This window comes from Macrobrachium nipponense, chromosome 3 (assembly GCF_015104395.2).
Source record: "Macrobrachium nipponense isolate FS-2020 chromosome 3, ASM1510439v2, whole genome shotgun sequence".
Taxonomy (NCBI): domain Eukaryota; kingdom Metazoa; phylum Arthropoda; class Malacostraca; order Decapoda; family Palaemonidae; genus Macrobrachium; species Macrobrachium nipponense.
The window spans coordinates 77,578,497-77,601,366 of NC_087202.1; the positions used below are offsets into that span (position 1 = coordinate 77,578,497).

A 22,870-nucleotide genomic window follows, 5' to 3' on the forward strand; every position below is an offset into this window, starting at 1 on the left:
GTTCAAGACCCTTCGGTGCCAATCCATTGATCACTTATAATTCCCTTTTAGTGATAATTCCCGAAGTAGGGTGAATTGGATATTAAACGGCGTTTGTAGCTAATGATTGAACACACACACACACCCTCACACACAAACATATATATATATATATATTATAATATATATTATATATGTATATATGATATATATATATGTGTGCGTGCGTGAGCGCAGACTTGACCAAATATAACATTGGTTGTCGATACTGCACTCGTGAGTACTGAATAACGTATATTCTGGTAAAGTTACAAGAAGATCGCAATTAGAATTACCCTTGAATTTATGATTGGCTGGCACTTCCTGACTCACTCCAGCCGTTTCTCCGCCCTCGGGCCATATAATATACTACTAATGCTGATTTCCAAACGAAAATGTTCAGGCACTTTGATGAAAGGAAAGTTCCTCTCACACATTATGTAAGCGTTTTTTTCTATGACTTTTCCGTTGCAAGAGGTCGTTTAGTATAGGGTGGTTTATTATACAGGGGAGACTGGGGCTAGTTGGCTACAGGGGTAAGTTGGCACACTCAAAATAACTTTAAAGTTTACCAATAGATGACTCTAATGCATGTACTGTGTAATTGCCACGTGGTTCCTCAATTACCAGCAAAATTCTATAGAGATAGAACGTAGGTGCTCGAATTTATGAGACAATCTTTTATTTTGCTGGTTGTAAGTAAATATTTTAATCTTTGTTATTTGCTATAACATCTATACATTCATAAAGATTATTTTTCAATTTTAGCATAGTTTTCCTTATGGTTTAAAGATTCTATACCATTAAAATTAATAATTCAATAATTCTTGGTGTGGACTGGCAAGCGTTTTTGTACCAAATGGTACAGATGGTGCAACTTGGCTGAAAATAAATGGGGTAAGTTGGCACACGTTATTTGATAACAATAGTAGCCCTATTTATTTATATAATTTACGTTTTGTTTCTGGATTTTTGGTAGGATAATGAGATTAGTGTCCTATCATTTCCTCCACATTGCTCTCACAAGTTGCAGCCCCTGGATTTTAGTGTTTATAGATATCTGAAGAAATGTGTTAACAGGGCATGTGATTCGTGGATGACTGGTAATCCAGGATCAAGTATGCCCATCTGTGACATTCCTTGAAATGGTCAGTATTTCAACTTTGAAATACTGACTATTTCAAGATTTTGATTTTACGGGTGGTTATGTAACAGATTGAGAGATGTCCGAAAAGACACATGGGCTTGAGATCAGTCATCAGCGTGCTACAGACTTTAAGAACTGCTCCTGTCGATCCAGGAGAAAGCTCAGCTGAAGAGAGCCTGTGTTTGGTAAGCCAAGAGAAGTGTGGGTCCAGTGCAGGCATGTAACATGTGGGAGCATGACGACTATTACGAGGATTTGTTTCACACCTGCCACAATTACAACTAGATGATGATCTGAAGTAATACTAATGCCTTATATTTTGTATTTTGAAAATTCAGAGGGTATTTTTGCTATTTGATTTAAATGCAATGTAGTAATTTTCTTTTAATTATCAATGTGCCAACTTACCCCATAATGTGTGCCAACTTACCCCGTATACGGGGCAAGTTGGCACGAAAAAGTTATTTTTTCTAAAGCTTATTGTTATCTTATGTTGAAAGCAAACAACAGTTATTTTGCTCTATGATAAAGACGAATGTTAATATTTTTCAATGGTGGTAAGAATTTTGCAAAAATTTTTGTTTTATATTCGCAATAACCAAAATTGTAAAAAATGTGCCACTAGCCCCGGTCTCCCCTATATATATATATATATATATATATATATATATATATATATATATATATATATATATATATATATATATATATATAGGGGAGACCGGGCACATTTTTTACAATTTTTTACAATTTTGGTTATTGCGAATATAAAATTTTTTGTGTGCGCAAAATTCTTATATATATATATATATATATCATATATATATATATCTATATATATATCATATATATATATATATATAACATCATATATATATATATGTATATATGTATATGTATGTGTATAGATAAGTATATATATATAATATATATATATATATATATATATATATATATATATATATATTAATATATATCAAACATGTGTCTTTTGGGTGTCAGAAGAGGACCCTTGAAATACTGCATCAATGAACTGACTGTGCGGCACACGTAGTATACGGAGGAAATGTCAATTTATGCAACTGTTGCCACAGCTACACCAGTACAACAGTGGTGTCTTGACATGCAAAATTCCTCTCTTAGGTGGAACCACTGTTTTTCTGTTGGTGCAAGCTTGCTATAAAAACGCATCAGTTCAGAAAAGGCTGTGTCCATGAATCCTTATAGTAAGGGGAAAGGCAAAGAATCTATAGCAGATTCACATCACCCGTGCATCTGATGTCTAGGGCAGTCCTTTACGGCGCTCCTGATTGGCTGTTGATAAGCCAATGACAGGGCTGGGAACTCTCAGTCTCTCTGGAGAGTTCACATAGGCAGGATATATGTTCCACTTCTGAGGGCTACTTCTTTCAAAAGTATCCCTCAGGAGAGGTGGAACATACATCCTGCCTATGTGAACTCTCGAGAGAGACTGAGAGTCTCCAGTCCTGTGATTGACTTATCAACAGCCAATCAGGAGCGTCGTAAGGGACTAGCCTAGACATTAGATGCACGGGTGATGTGAATCTACTATAGCTCTGCAGGATTTAAAGTTAGCAAAGGCAGGTTTGATGTTTTCAGAAGGAGGGTTAAACTTCAGAATGCAAAGGTTTCAGGAGAAGCAGCTGCTGCTGAAGGAGAGGCAACCAGGGTGTTTCTAGACTAAATAAAGTCATAGACAAAATAAAGTGATATAGTGGAGTAGGTATTCAGTGCCAATGAAACCGCTCAGTTCTGAAGAGTGCCATAGAGGGAAGAACTTGTGCAAGAGGTACTGGACTCATAAAAATATATCAGGGTGTGGTTTTGTTAGGTGCTAACTCACTGAGGGATTGGTGGATCATAAATATCCCACATGGAAATTGTAAGCAAGTGATCCACATTTGCAATAGAAAAACTTTAGTTGAAAAACTTCAGTGCAGGCATTAGGAAATAGCAAACGTGGGGTCACAGCTAGGATGGCTAACATAGTTATAATCAAGGTCTAAAGTGATTACGTATTTGATATATGTATTACACTCTTAGGTATTTGTGGCAAAATGGAGATGGGAGACGGATCCCTGGTTGTCAAATGTATCTGACAGTGAAATGTATTTCAATTGGGTTCCTCTTTTTATTGGAGATTAGAGCTACCTCATTGCTTGATAGACTCTGAAGTGAGGTACTAAGCGATGCTCGTAATAGTAACAAGCTAAGTTTGAAAAGAAATTGGTTTTAAAGATTAATTTCAGTTAGCTCTTTGATTTCTAGTTTTGCTTGAATTTTATCTAGTATGGATATTCATACTTGCTTTAAAGTGATGTATATTCAAAAGCCTCTTGTTTGGCTTTATTGCTTGGGTTTGTTAATTGTTTGGATTAATTCTCTCACCGGGAATGTGGAAATTAAATGTTGTGGAAAGTCTTTAAAATATATTTTACAGTTTAGGCTTTTTACAAAATATACTTGCGTCACACTGCACTTATCATTAGGCTTCTTTCAGCTTTAATTGGATATTTACAAACAAAACTTAATGTGTTCAAATGAATGAAGCAGAACTACCGTCCAAATCCAAGAGGGGGTTTGCAAACATGCTGTTGCAGACAGGTGTCAAAGCAGCACTTGTCAACACCACCACAGGCACCATCATTGGAGCAGGGTGCAGGTGGCTGGAAGCTCCTGACAGGTGGGCAGACGGGGCGGACGGGTGGACAGATTCCAGGTTTGATTACTCCAGCAAAGCTCTGTGGCTCATGGGCACTCTCACAGCAGTAAGCCTGACCTTGGGGCGTCCTGCACCAATAGCGGCAGTCACTTGGTGGCCTAACAGCACCAATACCACCAATAGCAGGAAGACCGAGTGCTATGTCGCCAAGTCCACCAATTCCACCTACAGAACCAAAGGAGAGCGGGATGTTGAAGAATCTTTGGTTGGCCGTTCCTCTCGTTCTCCCCTCAGCTTGTGTGCCGGCTTTAATTTTGCCCTCGCCATTGTTATCTACATTTGCCTGACCTGCACCATTATTGGCAGCAGGTGCTTGGGCAACATTAAGATGTGTCTGGCTATTGCCATTATTATCCCTAGTTACTTGGCCTGAATTTTTAACATCAGCAGTTGCTTGACTTGGCCCATTAACAGTGGCAGTTCCTGTGGCAACATTAAAATGTGCTTGGCTGTTGCCATTATTATCCTTAGTTACTTGGCCTGAATGTTTAAAATCAGCCGTTGCTTTGCTTGGCCCATTAGCAGAAGCAGTTCCTGTGGCAACATTAAAATGTGCTTGGCTGTTACCATTATTATCCTTAGTTACTTGGCCTGAAAGTTTAACATCAGCAGTTGCTTTACTTGGCCCATTAACAGTGGCAGTTCCTGTGGCAACATTAAAATGTGCTTGGCTATTGCCATTATTATCCTTAGTTACTTGCCCTGAATGTTTAACATCAGCAGTTGCTTTGCTTGGCCCATTAACGGTGGCAGTTAACTGGCTGACACCACTACCAGTAGCTACCTGACCAACACCATTGATATTACCAGTTGACCCATTGACTTTAATTTGTTTACGACCATCATTATTGGAGGAAATTGCATTATGGTCATTAGTAGCGGCATGGCCTGCACGATTAACACTAGCAGGCGTCTGAATTCCATGATGCCCATTAGCCTTGGCCTGATTTGTATGATGACCAATAGCAGTTTCTTGGTGTGCGCCAGTATTACCAGAAGTTAACTGGCTCAGACCATTGAAGTGACCAAAAATGTTGCCTTGGCTTGCTTGGCTAGCATCATTTTGCTGACTTGCTTGATGATTATGGCCATTACTGTTGACTTTGATAGTTTTATGACCATTGTTATTGGAGTGAATGGCATGTTGAACATTAGTGCTTGGATTGCCAACACGATTAACATTAACATTTGCCTGAATTGCATGATGAACATTTGTATTTGGATGGCCAAGACGACGAACATTAACATTTGCCTGAATTGCATGATGCCTGTTACCGCTAGCAGGAATTGTTTGATGACCAGTGACAGTTTCCTGATGTGCACCATTATCATGATTAACTAACTTGCTCACACCATTATCAGTTACACGACTGTCATCATTAAAATTACCCAAAATGGTTTGATGGCCTGCATGACTGGCATCAGTTTTCTGAATTGCTCGTTGATTATTAGCATTGGACTGAATTGTATGATGGCTATTAGCATTGACTGTAATGTCTTTATGACCATTGTTATTGAAGTGAATTGCATGATGCCCATTAACACTGACGGGAAGTGTATGATGACTATTGTTCAATGCTTGGATTGCTTGGTAACCATTGGAATTGCCCTGAGTAACATGAATACCATTATGTTGACCTTGAATTGAAAGATGAACATTAGGGTTAGCGTGACCTACTCTGCTAACAGAAGCAGTAGGCTGACCTGAACGATCAACACTAGCAATTGCGTAGATTGCATGATGACCATGAGGGGCTTGAACTTCATGGTTAGCATTAGAAGTGGCTTGATTTACTCGAGGACCATCACTGTTGGCTTGAACCGTATCAACTTTTACATGACTTGCACGATCTTTACTTTGAACTGAGTGAATTTCATGCTGGCCATTATAGTTGGACTGAATTGCATGATTAACATTTCCATTGGAGAAAATTGCACCATTTTCATTATGCTGTCCACTGACGTGTTGCTGACTTAACCCGTTGTTGTATACATTTTGTTGGTCATGTCTGTTGCCAGCAGTAGCACCTTGCCAGGTGGCGCTAGAACTTTGCTGTCCCACCCTGTTTACACTTGTTATTCCCTGGGTAGCACCACCAACCTGTTCGTTTTCACCATTGTTCATTTCATTGCCTTCCCTCTCATGACCATTTTCATGACCGTCAGCAGTGGATTCTTTTCCTTTTCTTCTTTCATCGGCATTTTCTTCATCGGTGCCTTTGCTTCCAAATTTCCTTCGACTACCGTCCAAGCCCTCTTCATTCTCCCGGCCGGCACCGTTATTGTCGCCTCCTTCGTTTTCATACTTCTCATGTTGGCTCTGCTCTGTTTCATTTCCCTCGCCAAATTCATTTTCATTACCGTCGCCATTTTCTTCTGCCTGGCCATTTTCGTTTTCTTCGTTTTCCGACGCAAGGTTGAAACTACCTGTGTTGTCACCCAGCAAAAGTCCGCCATTGTGGTTGGTGTTATCTCCGTGGTCCTCGTTGTTGGAAAAGGCAAATGGAGATGACCTGCCTTCTGATGCCCAGAGCACCAGAACTGCAGTGACCAGCCACACTAACCTCATCTGTGAACGAGAGAATAGATGGCTTTACGGGTGTTACTTTGGTTATGTTCGGGGGATGATCTGACATTTTTCTTAGAATTTTTGAAAGGTTGCTTTTATTATTTTTGCAATGTTGAAAGGAAATAATTTTATCACATGTAAGGTATCATTTACCATAAGGTAGTTATATCATTGTCAGGGTGGTTGTAAATTTCTCAGTAAATATTTATAGTTGTTTTCTTATACAGACTGTACGCTATGGTGTATCGCAATTATACACTAGTGAATGACACTAAATGATGAGTATACAAAAATTATACTTAGACATCGAAATATATTGCCATATTCATGTTTACATTATTTATTTTATATGTGGAAGAAATTTGGTTTGGTGGGAGTAAGGTGAAATCAAGGTACCTTGGGTAAGCTCTGATGATTTCATTGTGACATAATGGTGGAAAACTTTATATGTTGGCTCCACTTCCTGACTATCACACTTGATACTGTAGACCCTAGCACAGTGGTTCTTAACCTGGGGTACAAGTACCCCCAAGGGGTACGAAACCTTAACCCTGCGGGTACGAGACATAATATCCAGTGCAATGGTACTGTATATTTACTCTATATTTAACATGTTTGTATTGACTTTCATATTGGATGGGGGTGAGAGAAATTTTTCTGAGATATCAAGGGGTACGTGCACTGAAAAAGGTTAAGAATCACTGCCATAAATTTATATTTTAATTTTGTCTACTCCTTGGGAATTTCTGTTTGTTAACTTAGTGGCATTTGGACATATACCGTACGAATGTTATAATGATAGTCATTTGCAGTACTGAAAGAAAATTCTTTTAATTTTGCAAGGACTCTTCGAAAGTGGCTGTAGCTTTTACTTTGTATTTTCTTCTTCTTTCCCACTGTTATCCCTACATTAAGGGGTCGGTTGCCTGATGCGCCTTCTCCATTGTTTTCTATCAAAGACATCATCAGGCATGGTTTATTGTTTAGCATAGGAGTTTTTACGACTGCATGTCCTCGCTGTCATCAACCACGGTTATTGGCGGTGGGCATCGCCTTTTACTAAAATTGTAAGACTGCATGGGAGCAGTTTCCACAGTTATTGGCAGTGGGCCTAGCCTTCTACTAAAAAGTGAGACTGCAGGCCAGCAGTTTCCACAGTTATTGGTGGTTGGCCTAGCCTTTTACTATAAAGTAAGACTGCAGGGCAGCAGTTTCCACAGTTATTGGCTGTAGGCATCCCCTGTTACTAAAATGTAAGACTGCATGGGAGCAGTTTCCACAGTTAATGGCAGTGGGCCTAGCCTTTTACTAAAAAGGGAGACTGCAGGCCAGCAGTTTCCACAGTTATGGGAAGTGGGCCTAGCCTTTTACTAAAAAGTGAGACTGGAGGCCAGCAGTTTCCAGTTATTGGCGGTTGGCCTAGCCTTTTACTCTAAAGTAAGACTGCAGGGCAGCAGTTTCCACAGTTATTGGCTGTAGACATCCCCTATTACTAAAATGTAAGACTCCATGGGAGCAGTTTCCACAGTTATTGGCAGTGGGCCTAGCCTTTTACTAAAAAGTGAGACTGCAGGCCAGTAGTTTCCACAGTTATTAGCGGTTGTCCTAGCCTTTTACTATAAAGTTAGACTGCAGGGCAGCAGTTTCCACAGTTATTGGCAGTGGGCCTAGCCTTTTACTAAAAGAGTAAGACTGCAAGGCAGCAGCTGTCCTTTTAGTCGCCTTTTACGACACGCAGGACCTACGGTGGTAGTATTCTTATACCCCTACCACAGGGTTAGTTACTGTGTATTTTAGTGGGAATTCTGTGAAGACAATGGGGTGGGAAATAAGCGTGGTGTGACCTGTCATAAAAGTATTTTAAAGGGAAATAGTCATATATTGATGTGATTGACGGCTTTTTGAAAGGAATTGAGCTTGATGTTCATAATAAAAAATGCATTTAGCTTGAAAATAAACATTAGTGCTTTGTAATAAATGCATTTTGGTGCTAAGCAAGGATATATGTAGTATTCTGTCGAAAGGCATTTGGATGGGAAGTTAACCTATAGCCTATGTTAACATTTTGATGTCTTCAGCCTCCCTCGGAGAACAATTTGTCGACCAACTTGTGCGTAGGTTTTGTCACCAAGTACGTTTTGGTGTAAAGTAGTCATGTACTTTTTGTCATAAAGCATTGCTGTGATAAGTATGCATGTTGCAGCAATTCAGAAATCATTATAACTGAAAATACGTAGTAGCTCGCTGCCTAAAAGTCAGTGTGATGGGGAATACTCATGCAACTCCCCATCAAAAACATTGTGGTTGGGAATAAGCAAGTTGTGCTCAGTCGAAAAGTATTGAATGGCATTGTAAAAAAACATGGTATCACAGTTTGTTTGATTATGTATGTAATCCAGTGAAGTTTGTGCTTCAGTGCGCTCCTAAAATGTGACGAAATCCATAATGTGCTCATATATTAAAATAATGTCGGAATTTGTCGCTATTAGCATTTCCCAGATATCAGAGTGCTTGATTTTGTCAGGTTTGAATGCTGGTGTTTTCATTTTCGTTACTTGGTGGATTAATCCTCTTTCAGCATCAAGGAAAAGAAATGATAACTTATATTGTTCGAAGTTGTATTTTTTTTAAAACACTAATCACTCCCATCTGCTTAAAATATATATTACGACTTCCTTTGCAGCTGATGTATTCACTGTGTGTTCACTGTACATTATAGATTCTAATTCTGTCTTGATATTCTTGAGTTGGAGTATTCCAAAGTAATGGGTTAAACGGGGACATTCCTTCTTTGGTCTAAAATAAAATAAAAAATCAAGTTCCTTTGACGTCCTAAGTTTATCAAAGCTTGAGCAGTCCCCTTAGATGGCATTAAATTTTTCCTTCAACTGCACACATTCCGCACAAACCGCCAATTAACTATATATCATTGTCAGATATCTTCATCATCAGCGTCAACACGCACTAGATCGCATCACTTTTTTTTATGGAACCACTAAAGTTTGCTGTTGCAGTAGAGCGATTTAAACGTTCAGTAACTAACCTTTTGCACGGGTGATATTTCGTAGTCGGGTAGAATCAGTTGTGTGCCAACGTCCGTCTGAGGGTTCCTTTATATATCTCTGACTAAAACTTTCATAAAAAAAAAAAACCATATTCGTCCTTCGGTTTTCTTTCGAAGTTTCCTGGTGACCTTTTTTCCCCCCTCCCAACATTTGCCGTCCATCCCTCATATATGTTAATAACAATAAACCTAATGAACAGTAGATGCTGATCAAAATACCACTTGCTTCAATCCTTGGGGCGTCAACAAACATACTTCCAAAGCTTTGATTAAAAAAAAGAAAAGAAAAAAAAAAGAGCTAAATTTATAGATGATTTAGATTTGCGTATATTACAGTTAGATTCGTGTTCGTTTGTAGTATATTTTAATGTTACTGTTTAATAACTTTTCAGGTAGTTGATGACCTATGTTTTTGTGACACCACATTATTATATTAACAGACCATCAGTTCATTAACTGGTTCTCAAATAAGCACATCCCCTAAGCAGGGCAGCGCCGTCAGTGCACCTTACGTGGTGCACTGCAGGCATTACTGGAGGGTCTTTGCAGCCTCCCTCCAGTACTTCCACTTACTTTTCACCTTCTCTAACAATTATTTCATAGTACAACTGCGACGTTATCCGCCTGTTACACCTTTCAAACCTTCTGACTGTTGATTTCCCTTTCAGCGCTGAATGAGTCCACAGGTCCCAGCGCTTGGCCTTGGGCCTGCATTCCATATTCTATTCTGTTCCACCTATGTCTTCTCCATGGTTTCGCTGTGTACCGAAGTCTCGCATTTATGAGGTTTTCTGGGCGACTTATTTATTGGTTTATACTCTCTTTTTTTTCCATCTGTCCATCCGCCTGTGGTGGTCGTGCATGGTAACACTGCGTCCCGGGCTTTAAATATTTACGCTATGTGTAAGTTTTAGGTAAATAAAAGGATATCTGGGTGTACATTTGCAACTGAAAAGTGTTTTAATAATTTACTGTATGCGAATTACACTTTTAATATTCGAAATAGGATATTATTTAAAGCCTGGGACGCAGTGTTACCATGCGCAAACACCACAGGCGGATGGACAGATGGAAAAAAACAGAGTATAGGTCACCAAATCCCCAGATAACAATACGTCTCAGCCAATTCACATTCACAATGATCCCTGATCCGCTTCATCTGCCGAGAGAGAGCAATCAGATTCGCTGAACGGCAGTACCAATATGAAGTAGATGTGAATCGCTGTCGAACTTCTCAGTTCTAGAGGTCCTTTATTCCTCCCACCGTTGGACTGTGGAACATTTCCTCCCCCCCCCCCCCCAGGATGTCTTGCAATTGGAACTTCAGAAGTTCAAGCGAAGGCGCAATATATTATTACTGAGCGCCTCAGCGGCGTGGTTGGTATGGTATTAGCGCCCCACCTCGGTGGTCGCGGGTTCGATTCTCGGCCATTCCATTGAGGAGTGAGAGATGTGTATTTCTGGTGATGGAAGTTCACTCTCGACGTGGTTCGGAAGTCACATAAAGCCGTTGGTCCCGTTGCTGAATAACCATTGGTTCCACGCAACGTAAAAACACCATACAAACAAAATATATCATTGCTTTAATACTATTCACCTTGCCTTTTAATACAATTTTATAGTTAATTTATTAATGTATTTTTTATTTTTGAATAAATGGGGTCGCTTCTTTCTGTATTTCGCTTTACCTCGTCTTACTTCTTCCTAATGAAGACCATATTCTTTGGAAGCTTGAATTTCAAGTCAGTATGGGCTTGTTCCATATGAATAGGTTTCATCTGAATAATAATAATAATAATAATAATAATAATAATAATAATAATAATAATAATAATAATAATAATAATAATAATATGGATGCGTAATTAGAGATTAGCAAAGGGTGCTCATATTTAGCAATCATTTACAAAATCAAAAATGTGTAAATAATAGCTAAATATTAGGTCCCCCGCTTTCAGTATTTATTTACTCATGTATTTGGCAGGGATATATTTTCAGTCCTTTGATTTACTTTATTAGTTGAATTGTTAGGTAATTTTGAAGAATATTCCAATCACTACTGCAAGCTCTACTTACGTAGACGCTCCTTTTCCTGTCGTAATTTTTTTTCAGATGAAAAATATATCTAAACTAAAACAGTTATACCTTAGTACAGCGTAAATGTTTTATAATCTGAAAACTAAATTAAATACGTGGTTATATGACATCTCATGATAAATTGCTCGCGCGTGCCGACATATTTACAATATCTCATCATTGGATATTATTTTATTCCTTTATTCCCCTTAAATTTCCTGTAAGGGATATTTTAATTTCCTATTTATTAGGATAATTTAACAAGCATAGATATACAACTTTCGCAGCCATCTTGAACTATACCTAACCTTTAGTAGGATACTGTAACATATATTACACGTATATATTCCGTATATAGATATGTGTGTATATATGTATATATATATATATATATATATATATATATATATATATATATATATATATATATATATGAATATATATTTAATTTATATGGATTTATACTTGAGGATGTGATATTCCGCAATCATATTAAAATACGTTGTATATATTTTTTTGTTTAGCTTTGCAAGTTTAAGGTAAGCGATTCATTTTGAGTTGGAAACTGAAAACGAGCAAAACAAGCACAGCCACAAACAAATGCTTTGTTCAGACGCATCAATTAACATTTTCAGCTAATGAACAAACATGTAATTTGAGTCGGAATTCATGAGGTTGATGAAGGTATTGAATCAAGCACTGAACCTGAATCGTATTGATTTAATAAACGCTAATAAAATCGGACAATGAATTATCTCGCTGCTCTGCTGCTAATGGAAATGCTACGTCTTCCCTATGGAGAACCTTGGAATGTTTACGACCAAGAGGAACAAGTAAAAAATACACCGAATAATCAAGTTTTCCGCACAGCGTAAAATCAAGGCCACCGAAAATAGATCTTATCTTTCGATGATCTCTGTATAATGATGTATGAGCCGCGGCCCATGAAACTTTTAACTACTGTCCGGTGGTGGCCTGTCCTATATCGTTGGCAGACACATGGTTATGGCTAAATTTAACCTTCAATAAAATAAAACCTACTGAGGCTAGAGGGCCGCAATTTGGTACGTTTGATGATCGGAGGGTGGATGATCAACATACCAATTTGCAGCTCTTTAGCCTCGGTAGTTTTAAAGATCTGAGGGCGGAAAGAAAAATTGCGGACGGACAGACAAATGGTTATCTCCATAGTTTTCCTTTACAGAGAACTAAAAATGATTGAAGGCCCTGTGTAAAGGAAGCATCGTCGAGTTTTCCTAATTTATTATGCGACAGCTTTACATAGACGTGCTAAAGATTTTTTTTTTTTATCAGAAAGAAGTTGTCGAGAAACTTTTGCTAATATGGTTTTAACGGTTTTGTAAGAAAACTAGTGAACTTTCAGTTAATTAGCGCACATGAATAATGTGCATTGTTTAGCGCTATTTGTTATGTTGTGATATTAGACATTATGCGATTCTGTAGAGGAACTGAAGATAAGTAGTTATTGTAGTAAGATGAAAAAAAATCTGTATCCAATATTAAATGTTTCAAGAACTAAGTCTCGTCGAAACATTCAATATTGGATACAGTTTATTTATTTTTTTTTTTTTTATGTTTCAAGAACTAAGTCTCGTGAAGCACCTCAGTGGCGTGATCGGTATGGTCTTGAACTGCTACCTCCGTGGCCGCGAGTTCGATTCTCGGGCATTCCATTGAGGGGTTATAGATGTGTATTTCTGGTGATAGACGTTTATTATCGACGTGGTTCGGAAGACATGTAAAGCCGTTGGTCCCGTTGCTGAATAACCACTGGTTCCATGCAACGTCAAAACACCATACAAACAAACCTACGAAAATACAAATACCCCTGCGGCATTTATCAAATAAAAGACTTATTTTGATTTTTAATAATAATATTTTTTTTTTTTATTATTCATATGGATACGGGAGTATAAGTGCATTTGTGTGCGTGTGTTCCAGTGTAGAGCATATGCCTTTTTGGCATATTTATTTTTAAAAATTGGCCTAGAAATGGTACTCCATTTAATTTCAATCCTTCGGGCCGGCACTATGAGAGCCGTTAGTCAGCTCAGTGGTCTGGTTAAACTATTTTAATCTTACTATAATGCACGTTATGTCTGTCCGTCCGTCTGTCATTCAATCACGGCCAAACGGCTGGTCCGATGGACATGAAACTTGGCAAGGTTATAGTGGGGACCCCTAAGAACGGTTTATAATGGGGTTTCATTCTGCCCTCGACCCCCCTAATTTGCTATAGTAGATTCACATCACCCGTGCATATGATACCTAGGCCAGTCCCTTACGACGCTCCCGATTGGCTGTTGATAAGCCAATCACAGGGCTGGAAACTCTCAGTCTCTCTCGAGAGTTCACATGGGTAGGATCTATGTTCCACTTCTCCTGAGAGATACGTCTTTCAAAAGTGTCCCTCAGGAGAGGTGGAACATAGATCCTGCCCATGTGAACTCTCTCGAGAGAGACTGAGAGTTTCCAGCCCTGTGAGTGGCTTATCAACAGCCAATCAGGAGCGTCGTAAGGGACGGGCCTAGGCATCATATGCGCGGGTGATGTGAATCTACTATAGTAATAATAATAATAAGCCCCATTCCCTTATCAGACGGTAGATGAAAAAAAACACACACACACATTCTTACTTCATTCTTACTTCAACTGCGGCATTTGCAGCGTCATGAAAGTAAAGATAGTGCTGTTTGTTAAGGAGTTAAGTGCACTATTAATGCGCCTGCTGTGTAGGTGTGTGAAATGATTAATGCTATGGAAATTGTACTGGACAAGGCGTTCATACACGATTCAACAGTTAAAAGTATGAATGTGGTAGCGACCGTTGTATTTTCTTCTGGAGCCACCCCTTTCAGAGGGTATTGTTCTTTTGTTGATGTTTGTGAGGTAAATTTGAATATTATTTTGTATGTAACTAAATTTAAATATAGTATTTGCATAAACGTCTGAATCCATCCACTACAATTGATAATGAGCTCTGCGCGATCTGGTAACTATGCATCATTTTTCCCCCGTCTAATTACCTGTACCTTTCGAAATTTGCCGTTTACTTAGTAAATGCATAGGGACGGATTCCAGGGTACATCTCCCATGGTTTTTTTTTGTTTCCTATCTGACCTTTTTCTCCATCTAGGGGCACATAATTAACTGATCTGCATTTCTGGTGCCTGAGAAGCCGAGGCGCCTCGTTTTTGTCGTATTTTTAACTATATTAGCCAGTTTTGGATCATTCTATGGCAGAAGTATATTCTACGTTTATAGGTCATATTACAAGATAAGATCAATGTGCTCTCTGTGGATTTTAAATCCTTGGCATTAGGAGTGGGCCCATTCGACTCTCTCTCTCTCTCTCTCTCTCTCTCTCTCTCTCTCTCTCTCTCTTTGTGTGTGTTTCCTTATTTTGAACACAGATTTTACAACATATACATATAACTTCCATGTGTGCTGTTTTGAAAAATCCTTCTTACAGTGAACTAACATTCTTTACCCTAATTATCCATACTCTCTCTCTCTCTCTCTCTCTCTCTCTCTCTCTCTCTCTCTCTCTCTCTCTCTCTTTTTTGTTTGCTTATTTTGAACACGGTTTTTTTATTATATACATATAACTTCAGTGTGATCTCTGTTTTGAGAAATCCTTCTTACAGTGAACTAACATTTTTTGCCTTAATTATCCATACTCTCTCTCTCTCTCTCCTCTCTCTCTCTCTCTCTCTCTCTCTCTCTCTCTCTCTCTCTCTCTCTCTCTCTCTCTTTGTTTGCTTATTTTGAACACGGTTTTTTATTATATACATATAACTTCAGTGTGATCTCTGTTTTGAGAAATCCTTCTTACAGTGAACTAACATTTTTTGCCTTAATTATCCATACTCTCTCTCTCTCTCTCTCTCTCTCTCTCTCTCTCTCTCTCTCTCTCTCTCTCTCTCTCGTGTGTGTGTGTGTGTGTTTGCTTATTTTGAACATGGATTTTTCAATATATACATATAACTTACATGTGTGCTCTGTTTCGAAAAAGCCTTATAGTGAACTAACATTTTATGCCCTAATTATCCATACTCTCTCTCTCTCTCTCTCTCTCTCTCTCTCTCTCTCTCTCTCTCTCTCTCTCTCTCTCTCTCTCTCAGACAGGAGCCAGTCATTTGTCTTTATTCTATTTTTAATATGGTAGCCGTCTCGTCTGGTCTGTACTTATGGTTATAAAAAGTCATCGACATTTCCACCCTCCTCTGGTCTGGTGCTTGTGAGAGTTAGAGACGATTATTATCGACTTATAAGACGATTCACATCGACCTATATTAGGCATGTCGACCGCGCTGCCCAGCCCAGTGAAACTACCCATGCTTTCGGTCGCTGTCGCTCATCTTTCAAGGTCGCTGTAGTGCCATAATGGTTAGCTGGTCGTTTCCAAGGATTGTTGGTTAATAGCAAATGTTTTGCTGGCACACACACACACACACACACACACATACACACACGAATACATAAATACATATATCCAATGTAGCACGAAGGAACATGTACTTGAGTATATCCTTAAATCCACGGCGGAAAGGTAAAGGAATCAGGGACTTGGAACAAGTACTTTCGAAGTATAATCTACATTTTCAAGTTCACACTGAGTATAAAAGAAGTTTACAGGAGTTTATACATAAAATCATAAGGCCTGTCAACTTCTTTTATGTTTAGTGTGAACTTGAAAATGTAGAATATACTACGAAAGTACTTGTTCCAAGTCCCTGTTTCACTTACCTTTCTCTATTTCTCTACCGTGGATTTAAGGATATCCCCAAGTACGTGTTCCTTCGTGCTACATTGGATATATGTATTTATGTATTATTTAGATCATCCTCATGAAAATCATTTCGATTATTTGCTTTGGGATTGTCTTTGGACTACTTGATCAGGGCCTAAGATTGAGAGAGAGAGAGAGAGAGAGAGAGAGAGAGAGAGAGAGAGGTGTTGGTGGTTTCTATTGATTGATCTTTATGCAGGTGAATTAAGTCAGTTAAGATTTTTCGGTTCTTAGAGCTTTATTATGAAGTGATCATAAAAAGGGATTATGGGTTTAATGATCTCTTACGATTTCAACTGGTGACTTTTTAAGGCTGATTCAACTACGTCTCATTGTGGATAGTAATCTGGGAATGTTGTAAATGTCAACTTAATTATGTACTAATAGCCTTCTTCTTCTTCTTCTTCTTCTTCTTCTTCTTCTTCTTCTTCTTCTTCTTCTTCTTCTTCTTCTTATTATTATTATTTATTATTGAGTCATTTAGTAAATTACCTCAGAAAATACAGAATTAGGCGTTATTTTTTATATTAAAAGGAGTATGCAGACCTTTTGAGAAGTTTATCCTTTATCAATTTATTAAGGATACTAATACATATTTAGCCGCCCCAAATGATGAGACAGTTCCTTTAAAATCAGCAGACTATTCCTTTTAAGTCATTTTTGAAATACATTCAATTTAGGTTTGTTTGAAGGGATCCTTAAGTCTCCAGCATATATCATTAGGCTAGGCTCTTCATCTTTTTTTATGAAAAGCAACGGTGTGGCATTACTTGGAGGGGTGGTGTTTAGCCCCCTCCCCCCTTTTTTTTAAAGAATGTGTTTATTGATTGCTATCATCTGTTTGGCTTCATGGGCCTCGTTGTGACCCTGTATCGCTACGTTCATGATCCTCAAGTAACTTTGTAGCATATGTCAGAAGGCTAGGCTCTTGTATTTTGTAATTATTATTATTACTATATTTCATTAGATGAAACCTATTCCCACGGAACAAGCACACCAAAGGGGCCACTGACTTGAAATTCAAGCTTCCAAAGAATGCTGGTTATAACCTCCCACCGCTAAAGACCACGACGCTAGCCACCATACCTGCTCCCTCATGGATGTCTGGTAAAGAGGGTTTTAGTATTTTCAGGAGAGTCGACTTACTTTGCCCTTAGAAAGACAAGTTTTTCAGGAGTGTTAGAATAGTCAAATTCGTCCTTGAGTGCAAAGACTGTTGGTGTTCTTTTAATCAAGATCTACATATTTGCTTTTAATAAAGCAACTTTTTACGCTTGTCAAGATGGACGAATTCTCCCTTTCTTGAAGAAGCAACGCTGTATCTGTCTTGTCTTTCAAAAGCAGCTTTTTAATGTCGCCAGGACAGGCATCCTCGTCCCTTCAGTAAAACGCACATTTTCATTATTATCAAGAGTGAATTTTAGTTTTCTGAAGAGAAAACTATTGTGTTGGCTTTGTCTGACAGTCAGCATTTTTTTCTGTCCGAACGTTTCCTGTCCGCTCCCAGATCTTAAAAACTACTGAGGCTAGACGGCTGCAAATTGGTATGTTGATCATTCACTCTCCAATCATCAAACGTACCAAATTGCAGCCCTCTAGCCTGAGTAGCTTGTATTTTATTTAAGGTTAAAGTTAGCCATAATCCTGCGTCTGGCAGCGATATAGGCTCATGCAGCATTATACCGAGACCATCGAAAAATAGATTTTTCGTTGGCCTTGATGATGTGCACTGGACAGAAAACTCGATTGCGCGGAAGAAACTTCGGCGCATTTTTTACTTGTTCTTTGTAAAAATACACAACATGGTATGAATGTCTTGAGAGGCGACTTCATTCCTTTTTGTCCTAAATTTTGCTTTCATGTTATTTCATTATTACTCTATGTCATCAGCTCTTGGTTAACGTTAACTATCTTCTTTTTTGTCAGTGAAAAAAAAAATAGCTTAAAAAAATAACTGAAAAAATACAGATTTATTGTGAGAGATTTGATGGTCTGTACATATATTGCAGTGAACTTGTATGTCGATTATCTTTCTCGCGCCAAATCACAGCTTTGAAAGACAGATCTGTCAGTGGTTCTTTGCCAAAATGACTGGGTTTAATTTTCGAAATTTTAGATTTTCCACGTGGCCTGTGGACCTTCAGAAGGTAAGACTGGTCGCCGTTTATGGGACACTCTCTCTCTCTCTCTCTCTCTCTCTCTCTCTCTCTCTCCTCTCTCTCTCTCTCTCTCTCTCTACATATAAGATATGTGACACATGGAATAATCTGCCATCAGAAGTTGTAAACAGCAACGGTGTGGAGGAGTTTAAAAGAGAGTTAGATAATATCATTAGGGCACTGTGAATAAACAGTAAAACCTGCTCCTAGAGATAGGTGAGCACATGATGTCTCCTCGAATGGACTATTAAGTCTTTGAGACATCCTAATCCTTGTAACTCTCTCTCTCATGAAGTATGATACTAAGGTAACCTTTCATGCTCTTCTATTTTTGTAATATGACCACTTTTTTTACTGATCAGTGTTTTAACCAAAAACCATTGTGCACAATCCGTAGATTTTATCGTTAAATTTTATTTATAATTACCTATTATTATTATTATTATTATTATTATTATTATTATTATTATTATTATTATTATTATTATTGGAGAAAACCAAATCAACCCATTTATGTGAAATAGTACATATATTTAGATTTAAAACTATAAGGATAGTTTTCGGGAATCTGTTCGGTTCCCCTTATCAATCAGATTGATAAGAGGAACCGAACAGATTCCCGAAAGCTAGCTTTATAGTTTTGAATTTAAATATACTATGCACATTTACATAACTGTGGATTTGTTTCTCCATTTGAAGACTCGTGCTACTATGAGGATCTTTTTGTATTATTATTATTATTATTATTATTATTATTTATTTTTTTTTTTTTTTTGCTCTATCACAGTCCTCCAATTTGACTGGGTGGTATTTATAGTGTGGGGTTCCGGGTTGCATCCTGCCTCCTTAGGAGTCCATCACTTTTCTTACTATGTGTGCCGTTTCTAGGATCACACTCTTCTGCATGAGTCCTGGAGCTACTTCAGCCTCTAGTTTTTCTAGATTCCTTTTCAGGGATCTTGGGATCGTGCCTAGTGCTCCTATGATTATGGGTACGATTTCCACTGGCATATCCCATATCCTTCTTATTTCTATTTTCAGATCTTGATACTTGTCCATTTTTTCCCTCTCTTTCTCTTCAACTCTGGTGTCCCATGGTATTGCGACATCAATGAGTGATACTTTCTTCATTATTATTATTATTATTATTATTAATTATTATTATTATTATTATTATTATTATTATTATTATTATTATTATTATTATTCAGACTTTCATACTGACTGAATGTACTTCCTTATCCATCAAAAATACCTTCAATCAATGTTTATCAATCAATCCTGATGGTTTTGAAGTCCTCCAGGCATAACCTCGCGAAAGATAATTACGTTACATGGAAGAAAGTACGTGAATGGTGGACAGTCTGATCTGCTATCTCTCTCTCTCTCTCTCAGTGGAAACTCCTGAGGTTTTCATTCCTTTCTCTCTCTCCCTGGTTCAGTGGGAACTCCAATGGCTTTAATTCCTCTCTCTCTCTCTCTTATTGGAAACTCAAGAGGGTTTCTTTCCTTTCTTTCTCTCTCTCTCATTCAGTGGAAACTCCAAAGTCTCTCTCTCTCTCTCTCTCTCTCTCTCTCTCTCTTCTCTCTCTCGTTCAGTGGAAACTCCAAAGGCTTTCATTTCTCTCTCTCTCTCTCTCTCTCTCTCTCTCTCTCTCTCTCTCCTACTTCAAGAGGAAAATCCCCAAACTCGCTCTCTCTCTCTCGTGATGTATACCTTGACCACTAATTTGCTGACGTTAAAGCTGTTCTACAAGTAGGTGTTGACAGGTCAAGTCTTGACAACACCTTCCATGGTCACCTCGACCCCAGCGTTTATGTATTGCATTAATTGACACTTTTTTCTTTCTCTCTCCTTAAATTAGTGCCTGTTTATTTTTTGTATTATTTTATTTTATTTGACTCTTTTTGGTATGGACTGTCATGCTGACGTTGTATGTCACGATTCTGGGATAATGAGAAAGAAAAGAATTTTTAACTTAATCCCTTTATTTAATATTTGATTTCATGCTGTGACGACCTTTGCTGATGAGCCGAGTTTTATATCGAATGGGTTTACATTTCAAAAGGTTATTTAGTAATCGTTCATATTTTCCTTTGAAACTGTTCGCTCTTTTGATGATAAAATACTTGCGTTGCGAGTTAAATAAATGGGGAATACTCTCCCATCTTATATTCCCAAAAGAGACGAAGACGGGCAATGTATTGACAACAAATCCATTATTATTTGGTAATAGGCAAGACAAAGGATTAAGGGAATACGAGAAAGCAGACAATTCACGAACATTGGAAAGGAATGATCCGAAGGCCTGGCTGTTGACTCTGGTGTTAGACCTCCACATGTTGATATAGAATTACGAAACCTGGCTCATACAAAGGAAGTTACTACAATGATCGTAGTTGATACATTAACAGTTTTTTTTATAAGATGAATATCTTGGGCGATTAACGTGAGATAACTGACATATATTCATGAGAATATTCCTGTAATGATTACCGGGAAAGACCAGAGGCATAAGAGGGGAAAATCCTCTCGTCTCTGTCGATATCGGTACCCTCATGAGGCAGACGTACCAGTCAGCTGGAGGCATAGATAATACTGTGCTGAATTTCTGTGAAAACGAAAACTTGTAGTAATAGGTGACGCCTGTTCAGACTCAGTGAGTAGAGTTTTCTCTGTGCAAAACGCAGTATGGAGCGGGAATGCGGCATGAGATTAGTTTTCCAGTAAAATCCTCATTATAAGAATAAATTTATATTCGAATTCAACTATATTTATTTAGGCTTGATTTGTGGTTCCGTCGATAAATTCCTTCCGATGGACGATACGAAGTTAAAACAGCTACTTTGCCATTCAGCAGCGCATATCACAAGACTTAACTGGAAAACAGTTTATGAATACAACATTCACACGGTCGACAAACAGCTTCATCACGTGCAAAAATCACCCCGCCCCCCCAGGAGACTGAACTGCATGAATGAATGACTGATCGAATACAGTTGAAAATCACACCTTGAATTCTGAATTTCACCTTGAATTTCCATCACGACCACCTTTAAGTAGGAATTAAATTTCCAGCTGCGTCAGTTGCGTAATTGATCATGTACCGTTATACGAGTTCTTCGCCCCTCTTCTCCAGAGTCGATCATTTGATCATTTGTGAACGAGTATGACAAGGATGCGTGTTGTCAATTCTAACTAAGACATCACTTACGGAATTTCCAAATCGAAAATATGGTCGCTACGAGATACTTCTTGCCGTAATTGCAAAAGTCACAAGATTCTAAGAAACGAATCATACACATCATTTACGTATGGACATGACGGGAATACATGTTGCTAAATCCTTTGGTGTCTGCAAAGTTTTTTTATGCAACAGTTATAGAGAATTGCTAAACTCTTACAGACAAATAGTTTATTGAATTTCCAAACTGAAAATTTATGTCCGTGAGATATTACGACATTGCAAATAGAGTTGCTTCATTACGCACTGTAGTATCGTATGTCCTAGCCTGACCCCTGTACATCTGTTAAAGACGAATGTAGCGAAATTCCTAGTATACAAGTATGTGGAACACCCACCAAGGTAGCAATAACCTTTAAACTCGATAAAATTACCATCGGCAACATCTCTGCAGTTGATGGCTGAGAAAATTGTGAGCAGAACCAGTCATGGAGCTTCCTACATCTAATCTGTGAAATCCCTACTAAAAAATAGACTATTTCATCGAATCCATTTTTTGGAATAATTAGGATGTAATGAGTTCGGCTAAGACGACATCACAAGCATATAGCTGTTTTCTGTAGCTTGTGAGAAACCAGCTTTTGAGCAGACTTAAAGAGCATTGATAAGATAAGGTTGGCTTATGATTATTGCAATTAGCGTTATAAATTGCCACCTCATATATCCATGGAAGGAGTAGTAATATAGAAAGGAGATGTGGAGCTATTTTGTTGTCACTTGAAAACTAATCATACATCTGTCTCATTATTAATTTGTTGACCCCAGACATTGAGCACTGACTGCTTGGTCCCTTTGACAATCAGGAACTTAATTGTCGAATTTCCAGTCTTGAAATTAAGAGTGTATTTCAATACCAACTGCTGGGATTAGGATGGTATAGTAGATTCACATCAACCGTACATTTGATGTCTAGGCCAGTCCCTTACGACGCTCCTGATTGGTTGTTGATAAGCCAATGACAGGGCTGGAAACTCTGTCTCTCTCGAGAGTTCACATGGGTAGGATGTATGTTCCACCTTTCCCGAGGGATACTTTA

General features: G+C 38.2%; 2 protein-coding genes across 4 annotated transcripts in view; one reads left to right on the forward strand and one right to left on the reverse strand.

The window, feature by feature from the left end:
* The window catches only part of LOC135221829 (elastin-like), a 241,857-nt gene that overhangs the window by 40,632 nt on the left and 178,355 nt on the right, over positions 1-22,870 (forward strand). The window lies entirely within an intron of this gene.
* The window catches only part of LOC135222426 (uncharacterized), a 65,506-nt gene continuing 46,231 nt past the window's right edge, over positions 3,596-22,870 (reverse strand). Inside the window, exons 8-9 of the mRNA XM_064260513.1 lie at positions 9,521-9,577; positions 3,596-6,477 (exon numbers count right to left, since the gene is read on the reverse strand). Coding sequence (XP_064116583.1) covers positions 3,742-6,477; positions 9,521-9,577 — 2,793 coding nt within the window. The 3' untranslated portion in view covers positions 3,596-3,741. The remainder of the gene's footprint in view (positions 6,478-9,520; positions 9,578-22,870) is intronic.